General features: G+C 44.2%; 1 protein-coding gene across 1 annotated transcript in view; it reads right to left on the reverse strand.

Annotated features, from left to right (window-relative positions):
* Positions 1-25,196, reverse strand: part of Pah (phenylalanine hydroxylase) — a 59,618-nt gene that overhangs the window by 28,676 nt on the left and 5,746 nt on the right. Inside the window, exons 2-3 of the mRNA XM_028880291.2 lie at positions 24,435-24,542; positions 13,281-13,464 (exon numbers count right to left, since the gene is read on the reverse strand). Of these exons, the coding sequence (XP_028736124.1) occupies positions 13,281-13,464; positions 24,435-24,542 (292 nt within the window). The remainder of the gene's footprint in view (positions 1-13,280; positions 13,465-24,434; positions 24,543-25,196) is intronic.

A 25,196-nucleotide genomic window follows, 5' to 3' on the forward strand; every position in this document is an offset into this window, starting at 1 on the left:
AGTGGATTCTGTTAATAGCCTGGTGACCTGTGCTAGTTGTAAGGCTAGGCTGCACCCGAACCCCCAGACTATTCTGCTTATCCCAGATCCTTCCTTCCTAGACTTTTAGCTTGAGCGTTGTTTCTCACTCAATAGAACCCATCCTAAGGGAAGATGTCACGCGTATTTTATAGTGTAGTGACCTCTAGGATGTGGTCTCTGTATGACCGAGACCACGTCTGGTCCTCCCCTGGGCCCTTGCGCTGCCTTAAGCTTTATAGCACACATGGTATTGACATAATTGCTACCAGGAAACCTTTTTTTCTAAAATTGTACTGTACTTAAATGCCTACGAAATAAACTGACCGGTATCAGAAGTGAGAACCCACATCAACTAACTAAGCTGGGTTTTAGCCGGATTCCCTTCTTGCCTCACTCAGATCATTTCTCTGCTGGCTGCAGCATTTACAGGGACCGACCCCCACAGGACTGTCCCCAGTGTTTTCCTGGCATAAGGAAATTCTGATGTCAGCCTTGGCATCTGTTTCCTAGTCAGCCTCAGCAGTGCCGAGGAAATATCAGGTCTCCCGTGAGACCTCACCTGTCTCTTCAAGTGTTGCCACCAAAGGGCCTCTCTGAATGGCCCTTTGTGGGCGATGAGACCTGTCTCTCTTCCCTGTCCGTGGAGTACCATTAACAGCCCCGTCTCCTTGGTTCCGGCCACCACTTGTTGCGTATTGCTCATTTATCTCTTGCCTGAGAGTCACTCACAGGTCAGGCAGGTCTGGTGTCAGCAGAAACACAAGGCAAACTTTCTCGTTGCACTGCCTTTCAACCTGTGGACAGACGCTCAGACCCTCCAACACTCCAGCATACATTGGGCATCCACCGCACTCCAGGTCCTAGCAATGAGAGGCGACGACGCTGATGGCCACCCTGGAGCACTTACACTCCCCGGGGGGCGGCACAGAATAAGCAATTAAATAAAACCGTAAGTAGACATCAGCGCTAGAAGCTCCTGAAGAAGAAAGTGGAACAGGAAGACGGAAGCTGTGGGTGTGCTTTTTCATTCATTTCTTTCCAAAGTTCTCCAACTTTGTTGAGTTATAATTAACTGAACATATATATGGCTGTATTTAATAATAGTGACTTGATGTACATATGCGTTGTGAAGTAATTACCACAGTCAAGTTGAGGAACTCATCCATTGCTTCGTATAGTTACCGCTGTGTGTACCTGTGCGTATTGTGCCACAGTGAACAAGGAAGTGCTGGTGTGCTTTTCGGGATACTGACTTCATAGTCTTTGGATGGGTAGCCGTAGGTGGTATATCCGGTCACACGCTGGTTTTATTTTAATATGAGGGGCAACTATACTGGGTTTCATAAGACTGAACCAATTTATTGCCCAGCAGTGCAGAGGGATTCTTTCTCCTGTGCCCTTACCAACACTGGTTATCTCTTACCCATTTTGTTAGTCATAGGATGCTCTTTAAATGGCATCTATTCCTCCAGTTCCTGAAGACCCTAGTGACTCAGTCCTACTCTGCCAGAGCTCAGCGGGATCTGGGACAGTCAGAGTATGTGCTTGCTGCCCCCATTTTCCGTCTCTTCCTAGGACAGTGAGTCTAGAAAGACAAAGAGTCCCTCAATGGGGTCAGACTGCCTGGGTTTGCACCCTGCCTCTGTCCTTACCATCTAAAGGACTAAACCTCATGCGCCTCGGTATTCCTTCCATAAAATGGTAATGCAAGAACAACTGCAGAGTACCCCTTCATAAGAACAATAAGTGTTTAGAAGGGGCAATATGTATGCTTCTCTGAAAAGTTATGATACATAATGAACAGTAGTATTATTCAATTGTAAACACACACACATTGTCACATGTCACTTACCAAATGTATGCTGAGAAATGTGCAATTTTACCCTTTGTGATCCAGAGAGTATTCATGTAAGCTCAGATGTCCACAATATTACTAAACACTATTATCTTATGGGACTCATTATAAGGGGTCCACTGCGGTCTGTAACATCTTTATATGGAGCACAAGTGTATATATTTTCACACAAGCATGCGTACACACACAAACAAGCAGAGAGAGAGAGAGAGAGAGAGAGAGAGAGAGAGAGAGAGAGAGAGGAGAGAGAGGGAGAAGGGAAGAAGTGAGGAAGAGAGGAGAGAGAAAGGAAGAAGTGAGTGTGTGTGTGTGTGTGTGTGTGAGAGAGAGAGAGAGAGAGAGAGAGAGAGAGAGAGAGAGAGAGAGAGAGAGAGCCACTGTGTTGTTTGGCTCATTACACAAAGAGCAGAGTGAAATTTCCAGAAAAACTACTAAGTGTGCCTCTTCCTTTGTTATATAACTATACGCAAGCCTGTATTTTGTCTTCTGGACCCACAAAACAGATTCAAATAATCTTTCTTTGTTGTTAGATGGACTGGATTCCACAACCAACGCGACACGTCTTAGTCCCATGCTCAACACACAGACAGGCTCGATCTATGTTTACTGTGGTGACAGATTAAATCATTCTGGTCGTGATGGAAGAAGTGGGGGAGGAAACCAGAGGTTAGAGTGAAGAACTGCTTCTCCATCTGGCTCTAATGTTAAAATCCTTCCTAATACTGCCCCCCCCCCCGTTTCCTCCTGTGAGCTATGCAGGTTGTATTTACTTTTAGCTGTGGTCTTAGTGAGTCTTGTGTTCTGAGATGTGCCGAATGCTGCGAGAGGCTGACCAGAGGACATGTGAGAAGATGCGTCGACCACTGTCAGCAAGGCAGCTGCGTTTACGTCCTGGGAGTAGAGTCACTAGAGTGTCAGGCCTCAAGGCACCGTCTACAGCATCCCTCTCCTGCAGAGATGCCAGACTCAGAGCCGTGCACACTGACTATCTCCCGACTCAACACCAGAGGGCAACAAAGCCAGCCAGTCCCCAGCTCTGGTGAATTCTTCCCTAAAAGCAAAAATAAACTAGTTGGGCTAGTGTGGCTCAGTTCAGACCTCTTAGTAGCAAAGTTAGCTAACTAACTAATGAATCACAAATAAATAAATCAAAGAACTTGAAGGAATTCCAAGGACTCTAAGATACAAAGAGCAAAAGCCTGGTAAACTCCAGGCCTTTGAGCTCAGGATCTGCTCTAGAGATTGCAGAATTATAAGGTCATGGGAGCCACCCAAGTGCAGAAACCCCTCATGACTTTTGATCCCCGTTATCATCCAGAAATTGGCCACAACACGCAGCCAAATTAAAAAACTGGAGAAGCTGGGAACTCCGAACACAGGTTTGCGTTAGAGGATTTCTCTGCTAGTTCCAAACCCTTGGACTTTAGGCAAACTGCCCAATCTCTGGGTGGCTCCCTGGTTTCTCTTTTACAAAATGACCATAAAAATCATGTGTCCCTCAGAGAGTTGGTGAGGAGATCAAAAATCTCCCCGGCAGAGATGGGAGATGGTTCAGGGCATAAAACATCTTCCCAGAACCCGCGTACAGCCAGTCTGCCATGCCCATGTAATCCCGACGTTCCTACAGCAAAATGGGAGACAGAGACAGAGAGAATCACCAGGAGCTCCCAGGCCAGCTAGCCTGGTGTACAGAGACATGAGACAAAGAGCCTGTCCCAAAGTAGAAGAAAGCAACCAATACCAGGGGTTTGACCTGCACACTCATGCTGGGACATTTGCACACTGTACACTGCACACTGTGTGAGCCCTCACATTTACACACCCACACACAGATAAAAAATGATGAACTGTGTATAAGTCCATAAAGAGAGCTTACAAAAGTGTTTAGCATACATAAGGGATTTTTTTAAGTATTTGGTAGTGTTATTATTCTCACTGCTATTAGAAGGCCAAAGGGACTCACTGTTGGCAGCTGCCCAGCCCAACCTGAACTCAAACCCCCACCTCCTCCAAGACGAGGCTTTTAAGGCCATTGGCCGCACCCTGTGTCCTGTGGGCTAGAAGGACCCAGGTCCATTAAGAGTTCACAGTCTGTCACCTTGGAATCAGGGATGAGTCTTGAGAAGAGACCTAGGGGGAGACAGGTTCTGAGTACAGCAGGTAAGAGTGTCCTCAGACATAGGACTTCTTTTCTCTTCAGTGTGTGAAGGACATGCAGTCTGGGTACTCACAAAGCCAGAGGCAGGGAGCCCGGAGAGAAGAGCCTGGCCCACCCAGCTCCAAACACATCTGTCCTGACACTATGCACAGAAGTTGAGCATCCAGGACTGGAAGCCGGCAGGTATCTTCCTGGGCACCCACCGTGTGAGTCTGAGCGAGTTACTCTCTCCCCGTGAATCTGGGGGCAGGGCAAGCACCTGTAAAGCTTTCATCTGTAAAATTTATCAGACAACTAATCCCACCATCTGTCACCTCCTTTGATATGGGAGGCAACTAACCTGTAGCAGGGAGGTCTGTGTCACCGGTCACTGCATTTGAACCTCTTATCAAAGCCTGGAGGTGCCCGTCTAGCTAGGTAAATATTGTAACTCGGGCTACTGGTGGCAGAGCCCATGCCCACTTCTGCGACCCTAGCCTCATAGGCTTGACCAACTTTTAGTCAAAAAGTTCTAGTTGTCTTTGTTCTTTTGAAGAGCTAAAGCAGGACCCCACGGAGCCTTGAAGAATTCCTTCCTGTCTTCCATCCAAGCCTTCCTGGACATCGGTGGTAATTCATAACACCTACCATCTCCTCCACACGCTGTCTCCTCCTCAGTAGGGTTGCAGCCCCCTACCCTTGGGCACACACACACACACACACACACACACACACACACACACACACACGGGTCTCACTCACAATGCTGGGAATAGGCACTGACCCCAGTGACCCAGGCCTTCATTTTGAAAAGTTAAATCAGATTAGCTCATTAATGACCTTGCCAAATACCCCGGTGGTAGGTCAGCCTCTGCAAGCCCCTCCACAGGCTCTGGTCTTGGGGTTAATGAATTACTGAGCCTGCTGGTACAACAGAGGCTCTCTGTGAAGTCACTGGCACCCGGGAGGGGGTGCAGATCATTAATAAATATTGATTTGGCTCCAAAGGAAGCAGCCTGCTGGAGAGCAGGCCCTGGACACCCACGTTGTGTCCCATTAAGTCGGGGTCAACTGTTCTACCCAGACACCAAGGGACCACTGGCTCCAGAGTGCTCCCAAAGGCAAGGCCCCACAGGCAAGCCTACTTCCTGCCTGGTGGGTCAGCACAAGCCCATTCAATCCACAGTAGTTCAAGGCAGACAAATCACAATCTAGCTCAAACTCTGCATCAGACATTCACCAGCCCCGGGACTGAGGCAACAAGGCACCCAGGATTGTGGCCATCCTGTCTCGGGAAGAGTAATAAATCCTCCAATTTTGAGGCCCAGCACAGAATGGTGCTTCCACCCTAACTCCAGGCTCCCACACGTCTCCTCTGAGACACGGCCTCCAGACATGTAAGGAAGCAGCTACTGTGTGAGTCCCAGGAGCCACTGCGCAGGGAGAGGGCATGGCTGCCAGATCTTCCAGGTGAAGACCTGCAGGGCCTTATTCTTCTTTTGAGGAACTTCTATGTTCATGTCTAGGGAAAGGAAAACCCTCAGGAAAGTCTTGGCAAGAATAAAGAAGCCAAAGCTTGACTGACAAGACAAACTATTCACCTTTGTGTCCTGGACAGAGGAGCACCATCAATGAAGGGATGGGTAAAGCATTTGGTCTCTGTTTACTAATTAAGAGCACCTTCTTAGAATCAGATAAATAAATGAGTGAGGAATAGGAATTTCAATGAAACATTGAAATGATAAATAAATAAATCATCTGTAAGGCCCACTAATCAGCTGTCCCTTCAACTGGAGCTACTCCCCCATGACCTTCCCAAGGTGCCATGTGTCTCTCTTTTTATTTTAGGAGATTTATTTTATTTTTAACTGGAGGAGGTATGTGCATTAGAGGGCTGGAGCCAGAAGAGGTCAGAGACATTGGATCCCCTTAAAGCTGGAATTACAGAAAGCTGAGATCCACCCCACTTGGGTGCTCAGCATCCAACTGTAAGCCATCTCTCAGGCCCAAAGTTACTATATGTCCACTACATCCCCCAAACATCCAATTCTGCCTTCTCAGAAGTCACAGAGGTATAAGACCAGGTGACCTGTCACTCACAAATTGAGTCATGGTCAACATGCTTCTATTGGGTCAAACAGGATACATGTAAAGCCTTATTTAACGCCAGATCTTGCCCGGTCCCACTTCCTCTCCTCTTATCTGCTGAGCCAAAGCTGAGCTCGGTGTACCCGAAAGGATATTCCCAAGGAATATTATATCTCCCAGTCATTACCATACATCATGGCATACAGCAACAACTCCACGTCAGTTTGGGCACTGTATCTGGTATCCTCCTGCTGCTAACCTGAATAGTATGAATGAAGGAAAGTCTGAGGGTAAATGTGAATGAAAGAGAAAAGTGTGGGAAAGTTAAATCAAGTTCAAGAAGGGACAGCAGTAAAAGGGAGAAAATCACAGTGGGCGTGGTTTTAAAAAGAAAGGCTCACATAATACGTAAAGTACAAGACATAAGGGCATCAGATGAGGCAAAGGCGTCAAAGATGATGAGAATTCTCCCCGCAAAGACATCGCTTGGGTAATGAGCCTTGTCAGAATTGGTAGGAAAGGAAGGAGGAGAACGTGGGAACGAGCAAGGGAGTAAGAACGGAAGAAGGAAGGAAAAGGGAACCAGAGAGGGAAGGAGAAACTCTAGCTTCCTGCCTCACTTGCCCCTGATCTTCCCAACCAAACCCAGTTGAGTGGCACTGCCAAGCTCAGGAAAGCTTGGAAATGGGAACTTATTCGCAGGGCCATCACAGAGCCCCACACATGAAGTTATTTTCTTGACTGATGGGTAAAGTCAACCCCAGTGTGGGGAAGGCTGCCATCAATTCCCTCTGCATTATTACCCTGGTCAGGGTCTACTTCCGTAAGCTGGTGTAACAAATGATCTGATAATGGTTGGGTTATGGGTTACAGAGGTATCTCCCTATTGAGGCCCAAAGATGTCAGAGACCAAGATCCTATTCATCTCAGGCAAGTTCAACTCAAACCTTTAGATGCCTCGAGATATCTCACGTGATCTTGTCCATGGACTGTAGGAAGTGGCTGGGCAGGTCTTTGCTCTATTTCACATATGAAGAAGAGGTTGGTGAAATTGCCCATTGGAAGGGGACAAATGACCATATAGAAAGCAGAGAACCAAATATCGGCTCTTGACTTTAAAATTATTGCTCTTTCTGGATCCCTTGACCCACTGTGAATGACAAGTTGGCATTTAGTTACGATTGCTTTGTATCCTCTTATTCTTCCCTGCAACTTAGGGACCCATGCATGTCACTCAGAAGAAAGGCATTCTAACTTTCACAGATGTTTGTCTAAGCCCAAACAGCATGTGGTAATGCCTTATATTTAACAAAGATTATGAATCTGGAGACTCTGGCCCTGAACAACCATAAGAATCATGTGTGTCCTGTTAAAAGATTCAAATATAAGTTCACTGACAACATGGGCCCTGCATGTTGGCACCTCTACCAAAATTATATAATATCATATAATCCTTGCAATCACTTTAGCACTAAATATCTTCACTTTTCAAATGAGACATGGGAGGCTTAAAGAAAGCAAACAAGTTGGCCAACCAGATACAGACAAGGGATTAACCAGGAACAATGAAGAACATAAAACAGTTCTGCCTCCCAACTTTACTTGTGTCTTCTAATACTGAAAGTATGAATAATGGTCTCTGGCTACTCTGGCTATTGCAAAAATTAAATAAGACAAGTAAAATAAGGAAGAATTTTAAGAGCTGGATTACATTAAGATACAAATGGGAAATTCTTCTTTTAGCCTATTTTATAATTCTATGGTCTTCCTTAGCTTGAATTCTGTGGCCTAGCCATCTACCTTAGCCTCATCAGGGTATTTGTGCAAATTTTTTCTTTGCCATTGAAATATTAACAGAATTGGGGGAACAAGCAGAATATCAATGACATTGAGTGATTCTGCATATAGTGCCCCCACATTTCTTTTCTTCTCCTGAACATGCTTATCCTCCCAGATGGAGCCAGCTTGTCTCAACAGGGGCAGTCTGAAGAAAAAGGAGTTGTCTCCCTAGCTTTCAGGACATACAGCCACATCAATACATCCTGTGAGCATTTAAATGAAGACAAAATGGAGATGCTACTGTGTGTTTCCATCAGTCCAAAGATCTTTGGTCTCCTGCAGATTTAGGACCATGAGCGTATACAGCTATGGCTGTGAAAGTCATACACAGGAGAAAGCAAAAGACATGGGAGAAAGTTTCCAATTGAAAGAGAACAAGACAAGAATTGGAACGGAATAGATAGATGGAGAAAGGGATAGAAAAAATAGAGGTGCAGGTGGTGGAGCTAAAGAAACCCCAACCATCTGGACTACTCAGCCCTAAGCAGCTTTCTTCTAAAGACTCTTAACACTTTGGGAACCATGACTCCTTTGAACACCCTTCTCTTAAAAACAAGTAGGCGTGCACACATGTGCACCATTTGCCAAGTCCAGGGAGGGGAAGGTCAGAGCCTTTTAAGGGATCCCTCTCACTGACCACAGAAATCCGAAATGAATCTAAAACATCTGTCTTACTCAGCATGGCACTTCAAAGCAGCAATATTGAAGAAGAAAAGAGAAGCCTACAGGGGGCTGGGCTAAGAGAGAAAAACTTAAGTAATAATGATTCTTCTGTCTTCTGTCAATAATCTTAGCTCTAAAGATAAATAGCAGATAGTACAGAGATAGATGATAGATAGATAGAAACATAGATATACAGATAGATGATAGGTGATACATATCTATACACATATATGTACTTGTGTATATGCAAACGTATGGGAAAACAAGTGAATGGCTGGAAGATAGATAGATAGATAGATAGATAGATAGATAGATAGATAGATATATGATATATACATACATACATATATATATATATATATATATATATATATATATATATACTTGTGTATCTATGTAGATAGATAGGAAAACAGGTGAATGGATAGAAGATAGGTAAGTAGGTAGATAGATAGGTAGATAGATAGATGGATGGAGAGAGATGATAGATAGATAGATAGATAGATAGGTAAGTAGGTAGATAGATAGGTAGATAGAGATAGACAGACAAACATAAGCCATTCTTTCTGTTTTGCACAGAATATAATAGAAAGTTTTTGTAGTGGAAATAAGAATTCACTGTTTTTCAACACAATATCCTGTTAAACAACCCCAACTTGGAGAAAGTCTTAAGAAACATCTACAAAGTCTTAAGAAACATCTACAAAGAGCGGGTCTCTCAAAAGGCAAGGCCCCTAACTTCTAACTACCTAAGACAGTGTGTCCATGTCTGTCTGCTTCCCCTGGCTGCAATCTGTCTCCATGTAGGCATTTTCCACCCCCCACCCCCCCACCCTCCGCTAAATGCAATGTCATGCGGAAGATTCAAAGGGAAAGGTAAACGGATTAGTAGATGGATCGATGGCTGATATTAATGCTCTTTCATGTTGAGTTGAAGAAGGATTTGAGGTCATCAGGAGAGAAGGCAGCAGGAGAATAGACTAAGCATTCAAAAGACTCTCTGGATTAAAATCCTATTAAGATCCCATCGGCTTCTCCAGGAGGCATTTCAGAAGGTTGGGGTTTCTTTAACCTGTCACCGTAATTAACCTTCCCTCAAGCTGTTTTGGGTGGGGAACATTAGCAATTAAGAAACTGAGAAACTTTCGTTTTCTATCACCCACACTGCTGTTTGAATGGTTTAGAGACGGGAGTGGAAAGTGGTTTCGCTTAATTGCTTTGAGGGGTTCAGGTCTCTCACTTGAACCTGCTGTCAGACTTGCCCCTGAGATCTGAGCCCCTCATTAAAAAGGGCACTTTGTCTGGAGAAAGAAGCAAAGGTCTCCATCGACTCCTAGGCTTTCTTGCTCTCATCATTCCCCTGGGGAAGCTGATAGGAAAGAGCAGCTATGCAGAACAAGGCTCACTTCTCTCAATAGTCCAGCTTCGGGGCCCCGACTCCGCTCCACAGACCTGCCACTGGAGCCCTGATGGCCAGTCTCTCCCCCCATGTGCCACCTCAACATCTGCCATATTCCCAGCAGCTGCTGAATCACAGATAAGTTCAGTCCAGGTGGAAACAGCCATTCGGAGTGACCAGCCATTCCAAGAAGTTGGGGTCACAAAACACATTTCAAATAGAACAGGCTGTTTCTTCATTGCTGCATAAGACTGCCACCCCCATTCCTCCCCCACTCCATACACACACACACACACACACACACACACACACACACACACACACACACACACACTTCAAGCACCAACACTCCTCCATCCTGAGCAATGAGGCGAGCAGCCTCCTAAGGAATTAAGTCGGTGCTACTTTTAGTATCTAAGGAGCTCAGCAGTGGTTGCAGGATAGCTCTGTAGGAAAACAACATTAGCTTTTTCACTCTCTCACTGGTGGGTCCTGAGAGTTACGTGATGTGGCATCTGTCTCCTTACAACAGCAGTCTCTCTTCTATGTTTACCTGGGTGTCTTGTCCCCGACTTAGGAACAAGCAGTTGACTTGTTTTCTCTCCGGTACCTGACAGTGACTGACATAGATCAGTTGGTACTTAACATACTCTTGCCTGTGACCACGCAGAATTTACTCCCTGCCTTAAGGCAAGTCACAGTCTCCATTTTCACAATGCAAAAATGAGGGGTCTGTAGGGCATGGTCTCTGAGATCATAGTCCAGCTCGTGGAATCTACGAGAAAAGTTTGTGTGCAAGCTGGATTGTGGCTCCTGTGATTGTGTCGTTCTTTTATAACAATGATAATAGTGACAAGAATATAGAGCATTTATGAAGCCCCTAAATAACCTCCGCTCTATTGCCAGTGCCTCGTGATATAATTCCATTAGCCCTATAATGTCAGGGACTCTTGTTAATTCCACTGGATGCAGCTGGAGGTGGTCAGCATCAGTAATTTGTTCAAAGTCACACCAAGTGTGCTGTGTCCTGGTTCAAGAAGCCAGGCTCTTAACTACCTCTCTATATCCCCTCCAAGAACCTCTTTTTGGAGCTTCCAGCTCCGGCTGCAGCCTTCCAGCTGGCCTACACACATCTTTAGAGTTCTCTGAGTGGCGCCTGCCTGCCTGTCAATTGTTTTGATTTTCGACTCCAGAGTCCAGCTGGCCCAGTTTCCACCTGCTCCAACCAGAGGCAGAGCTGGCCCCAGGACCCAGCACACCCTTTGTCCTGAGGCCCTGAAGTTCCTGTTGGGAGCAGGTGGCCTGCAAAGCAGGAGAGGACAGGCATCAGCCTGTGAGGCCAAAGGAAGTAGGTGAAGACGTCTGATGAGGAGGAATTACAAGGGTCCCTCTGAGGCCTGAGCCCGTCTGACCGCTCTGGGCCAGGACAAGGCAGAGATGGGGCTTCCTGTCAGTTATGCCTATGACAGGAGAGGGTACAGAAGACATCCTCGGCAGAGGCTCAGAGCTGCCTTTCAGAAGATGTTTCTGTTGCCTGTTCTACAAAGTGCATCTTGTCTTATTTTGAAAGCATCTCTGCCTCTTAAATGAATATTTTAATAGTTTTCATTGGCATAGAAGAATTGTGCCAATTCTTAAAATGCTCAAGGATATGGGCTCAATACCCAGAACATAGAGACAGAGGCAGAGGAAGGGAAGGGGGGCGGGACGGGAGACGGGGAGGGGGATCTGGATGATACAATGTGATATTTTTGCACATGGAAATTGTATTATGTTAAAATTGAAGGGACCTGTTTATCATCCTCAAACATTGGTCACCTTTTTGTGGCCAAATATTTTAAATACTTTGTTTTATTTATATTTTATTTTAAGTTCATTTTAACCACTAAGAATCATCTTTTATTTTACAGTAGAATAGGACTTGTTTCTTTTATCTTACTGGTACTGAGTACCTATACCTGTGGACCAGTTCAGTACCAGTGTGTTCTTGTCCTAAGAGATAGTGGGTGTGAAGGAGGGGTGGACCCTGCAGACTGTCAGGCAGTCGTAAGACACTGAGACTATTCTGCATGCCACTGCGGTAGCAGATACAGAGCACCCTGCATTTGGTCAAAACCAATAAGGCTCTACAACACAAAGCAGGTTTTGAACGTAAACGCTGAACTTTACTTCCTAGTAATAAATCGCTACTGGCCCATCAATTATTTAAAAAAAAAAAGTACTGTAGTAATGCAGATTGGTAAGAGGGAGACTAAGATACATAAGAAATCTCTGTACATTTTGCTCACTTTTCTGCAAAATTAAAACTGAATTCTATTAGAGCAGCTAATCTGAATACACTTGGCATCCTAAAAAGCAACCAATCATCTTGTTGTCTGTATTCTTTGTAGGCGAAGCCTGAGGGCAGCAGCCCCACATTGTCAGTGAGCCAGTCCCTGTGATATTCTAGACACTATGCTAAGCAGCATTTGTGCCTGATCCTTTTGTTCATGACCAAGGCACCAGGAAGACACAAGAAGGGGTTTCAAAGTCAGTCACTGAAGGAATGACTTGACCCCACACTGATCCAACTCTAAGCCTCTTGTACCTGTAACTCCAGTGGATAGTGGAACACAGAAAGGTTTAACAACGCCTATGTTAACTGTCCACTCATCGGGCATTGCTATGTGCCACACATTGCGCTAGACCCTGAGGCTATAGACATGAGTAAAAGAGTTTGTGATTTGGTGGAAGAGAAAGATAACCGGATAGAAGACGACAGTGAAAGCGTCAGGATCAAGGAGCCAGGTGATCCCTCCTCCGGGTTTGGCATGCTCTAAAAATTTGGGGAAAGTCCTTTGGTCGGGTCAGAGAGTATCATAACCCAGGGATTTAAAAAATACATAAGAAATTGCATGTGCAATGAACCGACTTTTGTCCCCGGTTCTGTATAAGCTAGGCATGGTGGAACACACCTGTAATCCACACATTTGGCAAGTAGAAGCAGGAGGATCAGAAGTTCAAGAGCAACCTCACTTACTTAGTGAGTGTGGGACCACTCTGGGCTACACAGTGTAGCTACACAGTCTTTTAACGTGTTCATTGAGAGTGAGAAACAGCTACACTGAGGAAACTCAGCTACACTGAGCTAATAATTGTGTCTATGATATGCTAGGCTTAGGTTTAGGTACTTGACTTACTTCCTCTCCCTTACACACACCTTTAAATTGCTATCCACGCAATTGTTTTATGAAAACAGCGTTGCATTGTTTAGGTCACAAGAGTCGTGAATCTCTCACCTGTGTTCTTCTCCTTGTCTCGGGAAAGCTCATGGACAGTGGCCCCAATGTCATACCGCAGGCTCTTGATGATGCTGCCTAGAGCAGGCTTGCTCCGTTTATCCAGGTAAGTGAAAAACTCATACTCATTTTTGTTCACACGAGAAGGTCTGGATTCGATGTGAGTCAGGTTGATGTCATTCTCCTACAGAGAAAATTATGAATGGGAGGGGTCAGCCTTCATTACCACCACAGGCTAAAAACACAGAGCCAAAACATAACACAAGACAGCAAACCGGCATTGAAGAACAGGGTTGGGTAATTTTGTTGGTTTGTTTTTGGTTTTGGTTTTTTAACATGAGTATAAGGAAGCCCTTACATTTCCAGAAACGTTTTTAGCTTCTGCAAACCAAAGCCCTAGCTGACAAGGTAGGAATGGTAAGTCACGTGCCTCCAAACTTAGTTACGTGGGGCATCTAATAATAGCCTAGAGTTGCCTGCAAAGGATTTGTGTTTGAACCAAATGTCTAAGATAGTAGTTGTAATGATATTTACATGAGAAAGCCTCTCTTTTGCCCAATGAAATTCCATAGAACCTCGATAAGCAATATTGACACAATATTGTTTTGCTTGAATACGGTCCCCAGGACACAGGCACTGTATTCATAAGTTCTAAATTATAGTAGCTATGAAATGCTAGACAATTTACTTTCATGCTTCCTCATCCCTCAGTTGCCCCATCTACACATGGGTGGTCTTAGAGATACCTGCTCCATGAGCTCTTTGAGGTATTGGACAAGCTCACATATACATACATTCCGACGGGTGCAACATAATGCTCAGAACTACTAGTAACATCACATATGCTCATTTAAGTCATTTGGTAATTATATATAGATATATCATTTATATTATATACGAAAATATATGTGATACTTTCATTATATATACAGATATAACCTATATAAATATATGTGTAATATTCACTAGATGCCAATCACTCTTTAGATGAGCAGAACATATCTAGATGCTCCTTCTTTTTAGAGCTTTCATTCAAGTGGGGGGAATAAAGACAACACTGTAAAAGACAACTAGCTTATGTATTATTTTACAATGATAGGGGACAAAAAACACAAGGCAGAGCACATGAAATGGATGAGCTGTCCTGGGGGTAGGGGTAGGGTACAGTGTAGTATTTAAGAGGATCTGCACATGAGGTCTCCTTGAGAAAACAAATCATATGTACATCCCAAAAGAGCTGAGAGACATGAAGACCCACAGAGAGGAAGGACAGTTATGCAAATTATTTTAAAGGGTGTGTCCTTGATTCTGAAAGAAATCAGGGTCTTTATGAGGTTTTGAGCAGACAAACAACCTGATCTCACTGTCTTAGTGTGACCTACCTGACACCCATGTTGTGACTAAACCTTGGAGACCTGACAGAACCACCAGGCCCTGTTGAGAAGTCAGTGTTGAAACCCCAATGGGATGTGATGGTGGTCGCAGCCACGGTGGTGAGTGTGAAAGTAATAGAAAGAGTAATATGCTGTAAAATTCATGTAATTGCCTCCAGGATCAAAAGTATAAGGACCATGGGAGGAGTTTGTGGATAACCAAATGGAAGAAGAATCACCATTAGAACACATTCCATCCTCAGGTTTGATACAATGTGGCTGAATGAGAATTCAGAGTTCCTAAGAAAGAACACACACACACACACACACACACACACACACACACACACACCTCCCTAGAGTTGCTTCTTTGAATAAAATACCATAGCATAGCTAGAGAGATGAACTAGAGACTTACTTGACATCAGCCACCTGTACTATATCTGCCCCATCACACCATCTCTTAAATATTTATTTGCTTGTGTAGTGTGCATGTGTGTGTGTGTGATGTGTGTAAGCACACTTAAGTACACTTGACATACAACATGTGAGAAGTGAGAGGCCAGCTTGCAAGAGTCAATGTTCTCCTTCTATCCTGTGGACCCCACAGGTTAAACAAATCATCAGGCTTGGCAGCAGACACCTTCACCCTCTCATCAGGTTGACAGCCAACCATCTGACCATTTCTCAGCACTTACTAGAGTCCCTTATCTGGATGTGCCTTCATTTCTGCAATAAGGGTTCTAGTGACGGGTATATGAGTGCCCTCATAAGTTTTGCCACTAGAAACAATGGGTGGCATTATCTACGTGTTTTTTCCCTGATTGCCTAGTTGATTTCCCAGCATAAATGCCTTGGGGCTACATTGATGAACCAGAAAGTGTTCACCATTTGAAGTTTCTATACTTGTCTTACCCCACGGCTATCAAAAAGGGCTATCCTCACCTGTTCATGAGAGAACCTGTATTCTTCACCAGTACCAACTATCAGGATTCTCTCTTTTTTTTTTTTTTTACCTGTTATGTAAAAAGAGCTTGTAATTCATTATTCAAGCTTTCACTCAATTGCTGGCAAGACTGAACATCTTTCCCCATGGCTATTAGCCATTTACTTTTCTTCTTCTGTGATTCATGACATTTTCAATAATAAAGCTCCTTATCTGGATCAATAATATTTGTTTATAGATTGATATTGTGTTGTGTATTGTTTTTTCTGTGATTCATGACATTTTCAATAATAAAGCTCCTTATCTGGATCAATAATATTTGTTTATAGATTGATATTGTGTTGTGTATTGTTTTTTCAAGATAATATTATCCCTGTCTATTTTTAAATATCTTCACATAAACAAATTTTTAAATAGTCTCAAAGAATGTAGGAAAACAATAAGTGAGAACAATCTGGGAGTTTTTAGGGAATGTTCCTTGCAATACATTCTCAGATAAAGGAAACTTGCTCCTTATTGCTGCCATAGTATCAGACATTCCTTCCTCTGTGTGCCCAAAGAACTCCAGCCAGGCCCATAGGCTTCTCTGGTTTCTTACGACATCTTAAGGGTCATGTGAAGGATCACCAGGGCATGAACAATCACAAGGCCAGTGTGTCGTTTACCCAGATTCATTCCCTGCAACGGTCCTGACTTCCAAATGCCAGAGCTCAAAACTCTCACTTACCTCTGGATAGTCTCTTTTGGAGAAATGAAAAGTGTCTTGATTGTGGGTCTATTTCTAATAGTGACAAGTCATGGTTTCTTGCAAAATCTGGGTACTTCAAATTGGTGCAGAAATTGACTAAAATGTGAATGTTGCACTTTGTGAAATCTGATAAAACGCACTGAGCCTCCAATACAAAGAAGTCGACTTGCAATCCCTAACCAGCTTCCCCAACAGAGAAGCTTGCCTAATAAAACAGCTGCCCACATTCACATAAGGAGCTGTGTGTGACCCTGCTTTATGAACGCCATGAAAACATCTAAGCAAGGGCTATTTACCACAGCTTCCCCTCAATGTCAGTGTTTTTAGATGGCAGTCCTTTAGCGCACGTGGTTCTTAACACACTGTGGTGGCTTGAATAAGACTAGCCCCAGAGGCTCCTACATTTGAATATTTAGTTACCAGGGAATGGAACTCTTTGGAAAGATTAGAAGAATTAGGAGGTGTGGGTTATTAGGCCTTGTTTCGAGCAGGTGTGGTCTTGTTCTAGTACGGTGTGGCCTTGTTGGGGGAAATACGTCACAGGGGGTGGATTTTGAGGTTTCAAAAGCCCAACATCAAATCAGGCCGAGGTTCTTGCTCCGCCTGTGGATCAGGATGTAGCTCTCAGTTGCTGCTCCAGCACATGCTGCCATGTTTCCTGCCCCGATGGTAATGGACGAAACCTCTAACATTGTAAGCCAGCCTCCAATTAAATGTTTTCTTTTATAAGAGTTGCATTGGTCATAGTTTCTCCTGACACCAATAGAACAGTGACTAACACATACACACACACACACACACACACACACACACACACACACACACATGCGCACACGTACGCACACGCACACCCACATCCACACACACACAGAATAATTTAAGTGGATCCCCAAATTCCAAAAATGCTTCACAACTCATGTGCCATTCACTAAGCCTGAGTTCACTGCTACAGCCGTGCCAGGGCACATCATGTATCCATAAGTAAATAAATACCACCTTTCAAATGGACAAAACATGTCCCAGAGATCCAATAACATGAATAACTCTAAGATTATAAAAAAAGAAAAATGAATTCATCCACTTTGTGTTTGAAAGCAATGTATACCCAGTTATAAATGATACAATGCTGAAAACAAATGTTATCACAAGGGCCATAGCTTATCCTTTCAAATACCACTGTGTAGGTTAGAGAACTTCTGTGGGACCTTCTCTTTAGTCTTTGAGATGATTAAGGAAGAAAAAGAATAAAATCAAAATGAAAATGCTTTGCTGTGAAGAATGTGGAAAGAACACTTTTTTTCAGTGGCAAAGTCCTTGTTCTTTTGTGAATACTGCCTTCTCGTCCAGGGACACAGTAAGCACTCTTAAAATGTCAACTTTTTTCATTATCGTTACTATTATGTCAAACAAAAACTTGAGAATCTCTGGGTACAAGGAACAGAATAAGGAGTCTAATACGGGCTCTCTAATCTGGGCTCTCTTCCGTCTGGTTCTTCTCTAGGACTCCCGAGGCACCAGGGTGTTACCACTGGCCACAGAGTCAATCTACAGAGAGCATCATCTGTCATTCAGGTAAGCTCACATGAGTGCCCCAAAGTAGGAGAGAGAAGCCCTGCAGGAGGAAGGGAGGGCCAGAGAGACAGCGGCAACTCTGAAGCTTCCCCAGGAAAACAGAGGCCATTATCTAAACAATGCAAAGAGTGGTGTCATGTTTCCTGGCTTAGGAAGAAAGGGAATGTGTAAGCCCTCCCTTCTGTATACTTCTGTTGAAATTGAAGAGGAATCCGAAGTCTGTGTTGTATAGAGAAAAACGGGGAGGGTCTGGAAGGAGTTAGGGAAGGGGAAATATAATCAAAATATAGTGCATGAAAAAATTTAAATAATGGCAAGAAAGTTCACTTATGTGGCCAAAAACAGAGAAAAGAATACAGTAAAGCCAAGAACCAAAATGAGAACTTTTATTTGTCTAACAGTTTGAGAAGATCCACAGACAGAACACAGAGAGGTGTGTGCACAGGGTGGAAGATAAGCTAGAAAGCCAACCACACCTCGGGGGGACTGACCGCCCACCCACAGACCACCCCTGAAAGTAGCCACTTTTTCCAAGAAGCGCCTTGTTCTCCAGAAGTGGTAACACACTAGGGAGGCAGAGGCAGGAGCATCTCTGTGAGTTTGGGGCCAGTATGGTCTAATAATGAGTTCCAGGATAACTAATGCTATATGGTGAGACACCATCTCAATAAAAAAAGCAAAAGGAGGAGGAAGGGGAAGGAGGAGGGGAGGTGTAGAGGGAGCAAAAGAAGAGGAGGAGGGGAAAGAGAGGAAGGAGGGAAGGGGAAGAGTGGGGAGGGGAGGGGAAGAGGGGGGAGGAGGGAATGGAGGGGAGAGCAGGGGGAATAATAAGAGAACAGTTTATATCTCATGACTCCATGTTTTATGATATCAGATATCTAACTTAGGAAAAAAATTCACGAAGTCTTTCACCAAAATGTGCAAGCTAACTAAACACCCTCAGCAGCGGAATGACTAAATGGCCTGTAGCATCAAATGGAAGCCTATAAAGCAAGGAACAACAGCTTTCAGAATGCAGACTATCCACAAGAACTCCGTTTTAGTAGCCTGGTAACAGAGTCTGCACGTTCTGCAGCCGCAGAGGTTGGCTGCCTAGCTCACTCCAGTGTCTCCATCCTCTATATAGGACCAACAACAGGATCTGCTCCCAAGATAGTAAAGGGCTGGTAAATGAGTGGACATGAGGTCACCAAACAATGGAGGAGTGGGAGGAGTGTATTCTCTCGGCAGGGGTAGGGCAAAGGAAATGCCTGTGACAGATGCAACCGTTTCTTTCCACTGTTTCTGAAAGGTCAATCACCTCCATGAAAGTGGAGTATCAACCAACAGCGGCTGTACCTGTCCAGGTGTGGGCAGCTTGCAAACCTGAAGCTCTTCATCCCCACCAGTTAAACAGTCTACTCGAGGCTGCCAGAGAATGTCTGAGATGGCCTCAGGTCTCAGAGCTTTGCCGATCTGTTCCTTTGCCTAGTCCCTTCCCTGGGAATTCATGGGCACACCAAGAGAAAGAAAAAGTTCTTCTTTGCACCTTCCCCCAAGGAGACTGCTTCTGATTTTATGATTCACCACTAAACTTCTTGTTAAAAAGGCTATTTTCCTAAGAAACATGGGATATGAGCTAGCAGGGGCTAAAAACAGAATGCTGTGAAAAATATTTAAATAAATGCATAAAGAATTGAGAGGTAAAACAATCTACTGAGGACAGTGGGTGTCTGTAGGTCAGTAAGGAGTGGTTTGAGCATTTTCCTAATTGTTTGGACACAAATTACCAGATATCTACCTCATTTCTAATCGTCACTCCACAAACATACGCAAACACAGTAATCTATGTTTCTTATAAATATGGGTTCCATTGAGGTGCATTCTGATGTAGCTACCAGTCGAGGTCTCTAAGGCCATCGATGGGCAAAGTGGTTCCTTAATGGGGTGGTGACTTTGAGCTAACTGTGCCATGGAGCGATGCACTTGAATGGAAAGTACAGTCCAAGAGGAGCCTGCACACATACTATAGATTGCTCTTTCTCTGAGGAGCTAGCATACTTTAGGGTTTCCTATAAGGAGTTAAGTTAAAAAAATTCCATGTGGCATTAGGCCAGAGGACCAGACGGTCTTCACATTACTGTAACTGTCATTACTCTGAGTATTTAGTGAGAGCTGACAAAGTATCCTGTTGTGTCTCTGCTACACCACAGGGTGTGGAGAGTTGGAACTGCTCATCAAACCCAGAGTCCTTGTGGGGCAATTTAATAAGAAACTCATAGGAGATACATGATTATCCCTTTATGAAATGCTTTCTCTCTTGGGCCAATATTGAGAAGACAAACTTTTACCTTCTGTCTCTATTAAGGAAGATAAGTATATTTATAGCACAACTTTTGCTCTGATGTTGTCCTTTTAGGGGTCTATTTTAGCAGACATAATGCTTGAAATGAATGCCTTCCAGTGCCCTCCATATTAGAGAAGCCACTTGTAAACGATTTGAAATGTATTCTCTGTATTTCTACTCATTGCCATCTTGTCTCTGACACTAAGAAGATATCTAGGAGTCTCTTTCCATGGACAACTTCAGCTAGGTGAATATTCCCATACAAAGCCTTCTCTCTTCCAACCAAATAAATCTGATTCTTTTACTAGTTTTTCTATAATCAAGAACTCAGAGCCCTGCAGGCTCTGTGACTCTAAGGATACAGTACAGAGAAATAATTACAATGAACATTTATTGAGATCTTACTCTATATCAGTGACTGTTGCGATCATTTTGCACAAATTAATAAGTTTAATTTTTGTGGAAACTCTAGAGTAGGCTTATTATTACCCTCACCCTGAAACTGAGGAAACTAAGCCAAGAGGTTAAACAGGTTGCTTATAGCCATCTCACAGGTAGAGCAACTGGGTTTTGGTTCTAAACAGGAAACTCTTAACTTTAATTTGGTTCTACTCCTCAGTGCCACAAAAATCAGACCGCTGTATGGCAGTTTCTCCAAATTGAAACTTTCCGTCTAGGAGGGAAGAGGAGGCTCCTGAGACTCAACAGGTGAACAAAGGGTCACATGTCTGGGGAAGGGAGAACTCAGAAGGTTCTCAAAGGCCCCCCTCAGGTTTACAGCACCAGACAACATCTGCTCTGAGAGAAGCTCTGAACAGCTGAGCTGCAACAAAATAGCGTCCCTGACCTGTGAACTATCTGCACGCTGTGCAGAGAGCTCCAGAGTTGCTGTGTTGGGGAGGTGTCACCAATATAGGGTCGCATGAGAGGTCTCTGGTGATGCAACTGTCCGCTTGTTTGTTTGTTTGTTTGTTTGTTTGTTTGTTTGTTTGTTTTTGAGCATCCCTGCTCCTATAAGTAACACTTCACTTGATTCCTTATAGTGACCCCAATAAAAACTCATCAGTCCATTAGCTTGGACTTTGTTGCAATCATTACTTTGGTCTGTTGTGGGCTGAGTAGAGGTGTGTTGTGCAGGTGTGTTGCGTCTTCCCAGGAAAAGTCTTTCACACAACACATGCTACTGCTGATAGTTTAGAGCTGAAAACCTAAGCCAATGTAAGTTTAATAAAATACTAAAACCTGGAAGATAATGTGTCCTCCCTAAAGAAGGTGTCATGGTCAAATATGTTTAAGAAATACAAAGTGTGACAATGGTCTTCCCACTGCAGGCTTACTAGTTCTTAACTTATTTGTGTGCACTGTAGCTCTCCAAAATCCAGATCTAAAACGGATTGTTGGAGTTCTTTTCTAACAATATAGAATTTTCTAGAATATTTTGTGGGAACATGAGGGATCAGGATGCCCGAGTTGGGTGAGGGATGGAGAGAAAGAGCAATGAAAAGGTATCTTGATAGAAGGGGCCATTATGAGGCTAGGGAGAAACCTGGTGCCAGGGAACCTCCCAGAATTCCACAAGGATGACCCCAGCTAAGACTCCTAGCAATAGTGGAGAGGGTGCCTAAAGTGGCCTTCTCCTGTAATCAGATTGGTGACTACCCTAATTGTCATCCTAGAACTTCCATCCAGTAACTGATGGAAGCAGATACAGCCAAGCCCTGGGCCAAGCTCTGGGAGTCCAGTGGAAGAGAGAGAAGGGATTATATGAGCAAGGGGGGTCAAGATCATGATAGGGAAACCCAGAGAGACAGCTGACCTGAGCTTATGGGAGCTCACGGACTCTAGACAGACTGCTAGGGAGTCTGAATGGGACCGATCTAAGCATGTGGGTGATAGTTATGAGCTTGGTCTGTTTTGGGGGCCCCTAGCAGTGGGACCACAATCTGTCCCTGGCATGTGAGCTGGCTTTTTGGAACCTACTCCCTATGGTGGGATGCTTCGCTCAGCCTTGATGGAGGGGGGAGGAGCTCGGTCCTGCCTCACCTTGACATGACATGCTTTGTTGACTCCATAGGAGGCCTCACCCTTTCTGAAGAGTGGTTGGGGGGGTGGCTAGAAAGGAGGTGAGGGGAGAGAACAAGATGTTAGGAGGGAAGGGAAACTGTGATGGTATGCAAAATAAATTTTAAAAATAATAAAAAAAATAAAAGAAAATATTGCCTTAAAGTTCAGTTTGGTTTCTTTTATTTTCTTTGTCATTTACTCCTTTTGATTTCATTTTTTGTGTCCAGAAGCTTTGTTAGAACACAAATAAAACATAAATAAATAAATAAAAGATGCAAGCATACAAAAGCAGCGTGACCTCAGCACCCTCCCTTTCATCGGCCAATCATTTTGTTTGTCAGGAGTGTGGGCGTCACAGAGATCCTGGACTTGGAAGCCTGAGAGCCAAGGTTCAAGCCCACCTCCACCGCACATTTCCTGTGTGATCTTGAGTGAGTTACTCAACCTCTCAGCCTCAGTCTCCTCATCCACATGTACAAGAATGGCTTCCACCCCCGAGTTTCATGAACATCAAATCAAGATCCTCGTGTGTCTGGCGTACATGTGTGGTGCCCTGAGAACAAGAATTTGTTTTCCTCCTTAACTCATGACTTTGAGTGACTATCACTTAACTATGAGCTTTATCAGAGTGTTAATATGGCTTTAAGATGGATGCTGGGTGGGGAGTTTCTATGGTAACTGTTGAAGGTACTTAGGGGAAAGAAATCAATACACACTAACAACAGCCTTCCACCAACCAACCAGCACATTGAGCTCTGTATGCTCCTTGGCAGGATGGGTAAATAAGGCCCCCAAGGAATTGAGATTTGGATAATACATCAAAGAATCCAGCCAGAGCATGCGCACTCACATGCGACAGACACACACACACACACACACACACACACACACACACACACACACACACGGTGCTCTCCATCTAGTTCTGCTAATTTATTACTTGTGGCTTGTTTATTAGACTGTAAACAGCCTCTTCATTTATTATTATTTAATCCATTAACTCTGACTTGGCCCCAAGGGGCAGCTTCTCAAGAACATGTGATTCCCTCATGCAAAGGCTAAATAGGTGCACTGGAGCATTTCACAGAAGCATCCTTCTCAGGAGCAGCCTGTCCCTCAGGAAACACTTCTTTCTCTCTACTTGCTCTGTTTGCTCTTGGGTATTCATCTACCCCCAACTACCACCACCAATTTAGAAAATCAGGTTTTAAGTTTTACATACACCTCATTGTCTACAGCAATTTTAGATGTCCAAAATGGATTAACAGGGCTGAAGGTGTGTCTCAGTATTAGAGCACTTGCCTGGCAACGGCAACACTCTGGATTTCAGACCTAGCACCAGACCACTGTTATTGACAGTTCATTGATTTGAATCTGGTGTCATTTGGTCATGATGATAGCTCATCTTCACTGTCAGTTTGATCAGATTCGTAATCACCTAGAAGACAAACACCTGGATGTGTCCGTGAAGGTATGTCAACAAGTCGTAGGCTCTGGGGGAGAACCTACTACTATTATTCAGCTAAACTGACATAATATTGAACCAGCTCCTAATGACTTACCGTGATTATACCCATAGATCAGCTCATATCTCAACTCTCATCAGAGAAGCCTCTGTTCGTGGTAGGCGGTGATTAGCAGAGACCGAAGTGCAGAGAATGAGAGACTCGGATTCTCAGCCTTCAATGAGGCATCTGTATCACACCCCTCCCCCCCACCCAAGGCTCGGGGATCATTGCCGGAGGAGTAGGAAGGTTGCAAGAGCCAAAGGCCATGGCTGACTAAAGCAGAAGAGTGTTCTCCAGACACAGCAGTGCAGTTAGGCGTGGGAGGTCGACAGAGGTGCCAGCGGGCACGTGAACTCAGGCAGCGCAAGCCAGACAAACCAACAGCATAGAAAGGGGAGGTAGACGAGATGTCCCGCCTTAGATGAGGAGCTGTTAGTCATGATTGCTGGTAAAAGAGGGAGAGTCTGGGGTTTTTTTAAGGGTGTGGCCCTGGCAGGTCAACCCAAGTTGGGTGGCAAGGGTAGGAAAATGGAACTAGATCTGGGAGAAACTGGAAGAAGGGTGAATACGGCCATGACTATGCCGCTGCCCGAGTCACACGGGAACAAAGCCCTCACCTCAAACAGACGCAGGACCTTGGCGAGGGCACCGACTTCCTCTTTGAGCGAGAAGAGCAGTGAGACGGCCCCATTGGGGTTGGAATTGTCTTCAATGTAGCTCGTTTCCTGCAGAATTAGATCGCCTGGTTAAAACGTTTCTCACAGCTTAGCAATCAGTCCCCGGAAACCCCCCCCCGCCCCAGAAGAAGCAAGCATCGATGTTTTCTTCCCCTTACACGCTGGAACACAGTGAGCTCCATGTGTTCTACAGAAGCCAGGGTGGTCAGACATAAATTAGTCCAGGACACTGAAATAGTGAACGTCACTCCTGGGTTGACTTGAGAAGCTCAAATTACTCATTGATGTCAATGGCAAATGTCAGTCGCTGGCAAAAATCAATCATCTTTTAATGAGCACCCACTGAGTGCTCATATCCTATCTCATATCTTTGAGAGATGTAAATCTGAATTAAGGTAAATGCACCCATCTTTTCAGTGCCAAAATTCTGACCAGCAGACACATCATAGGCAAGAATCCAGGAGATTCTTAAAGGCAGATGTAGTGCTGCAAAAAAAAAAAAAAAAAAAAAAAAAAAAAACCCTCCTTAAAAAGACGCTGGGAAACAAAATGTGAGAAAAACGTTAAAAATGGGACATTCATAGGCTGTGGGTCCAAAGGCCTGGGTGTCATCCTCTCTCATCCATTCACCACCAGGACCATTTTGAGCAGATGAGTTTGCCTCATTTCCTCACCTACAAAATAATAGGAAGAATATGCTCT

The sequence above is a fragment of the Peromyscus leucopus genome, chromosome 18 (assembly GCF_004664715.2).
Source record: "Peromyscus leucopus breed LL Stock chromosome 18, UCI_PerLeu_2.1, whole genome shotgun sequence".
Taxonomy (NCBI): Eukaryota; Metazoa; Chordata; class Mammalia; order Rodentia; family Cricetidae; genus Peromyscus; species Peromyscus leucopus.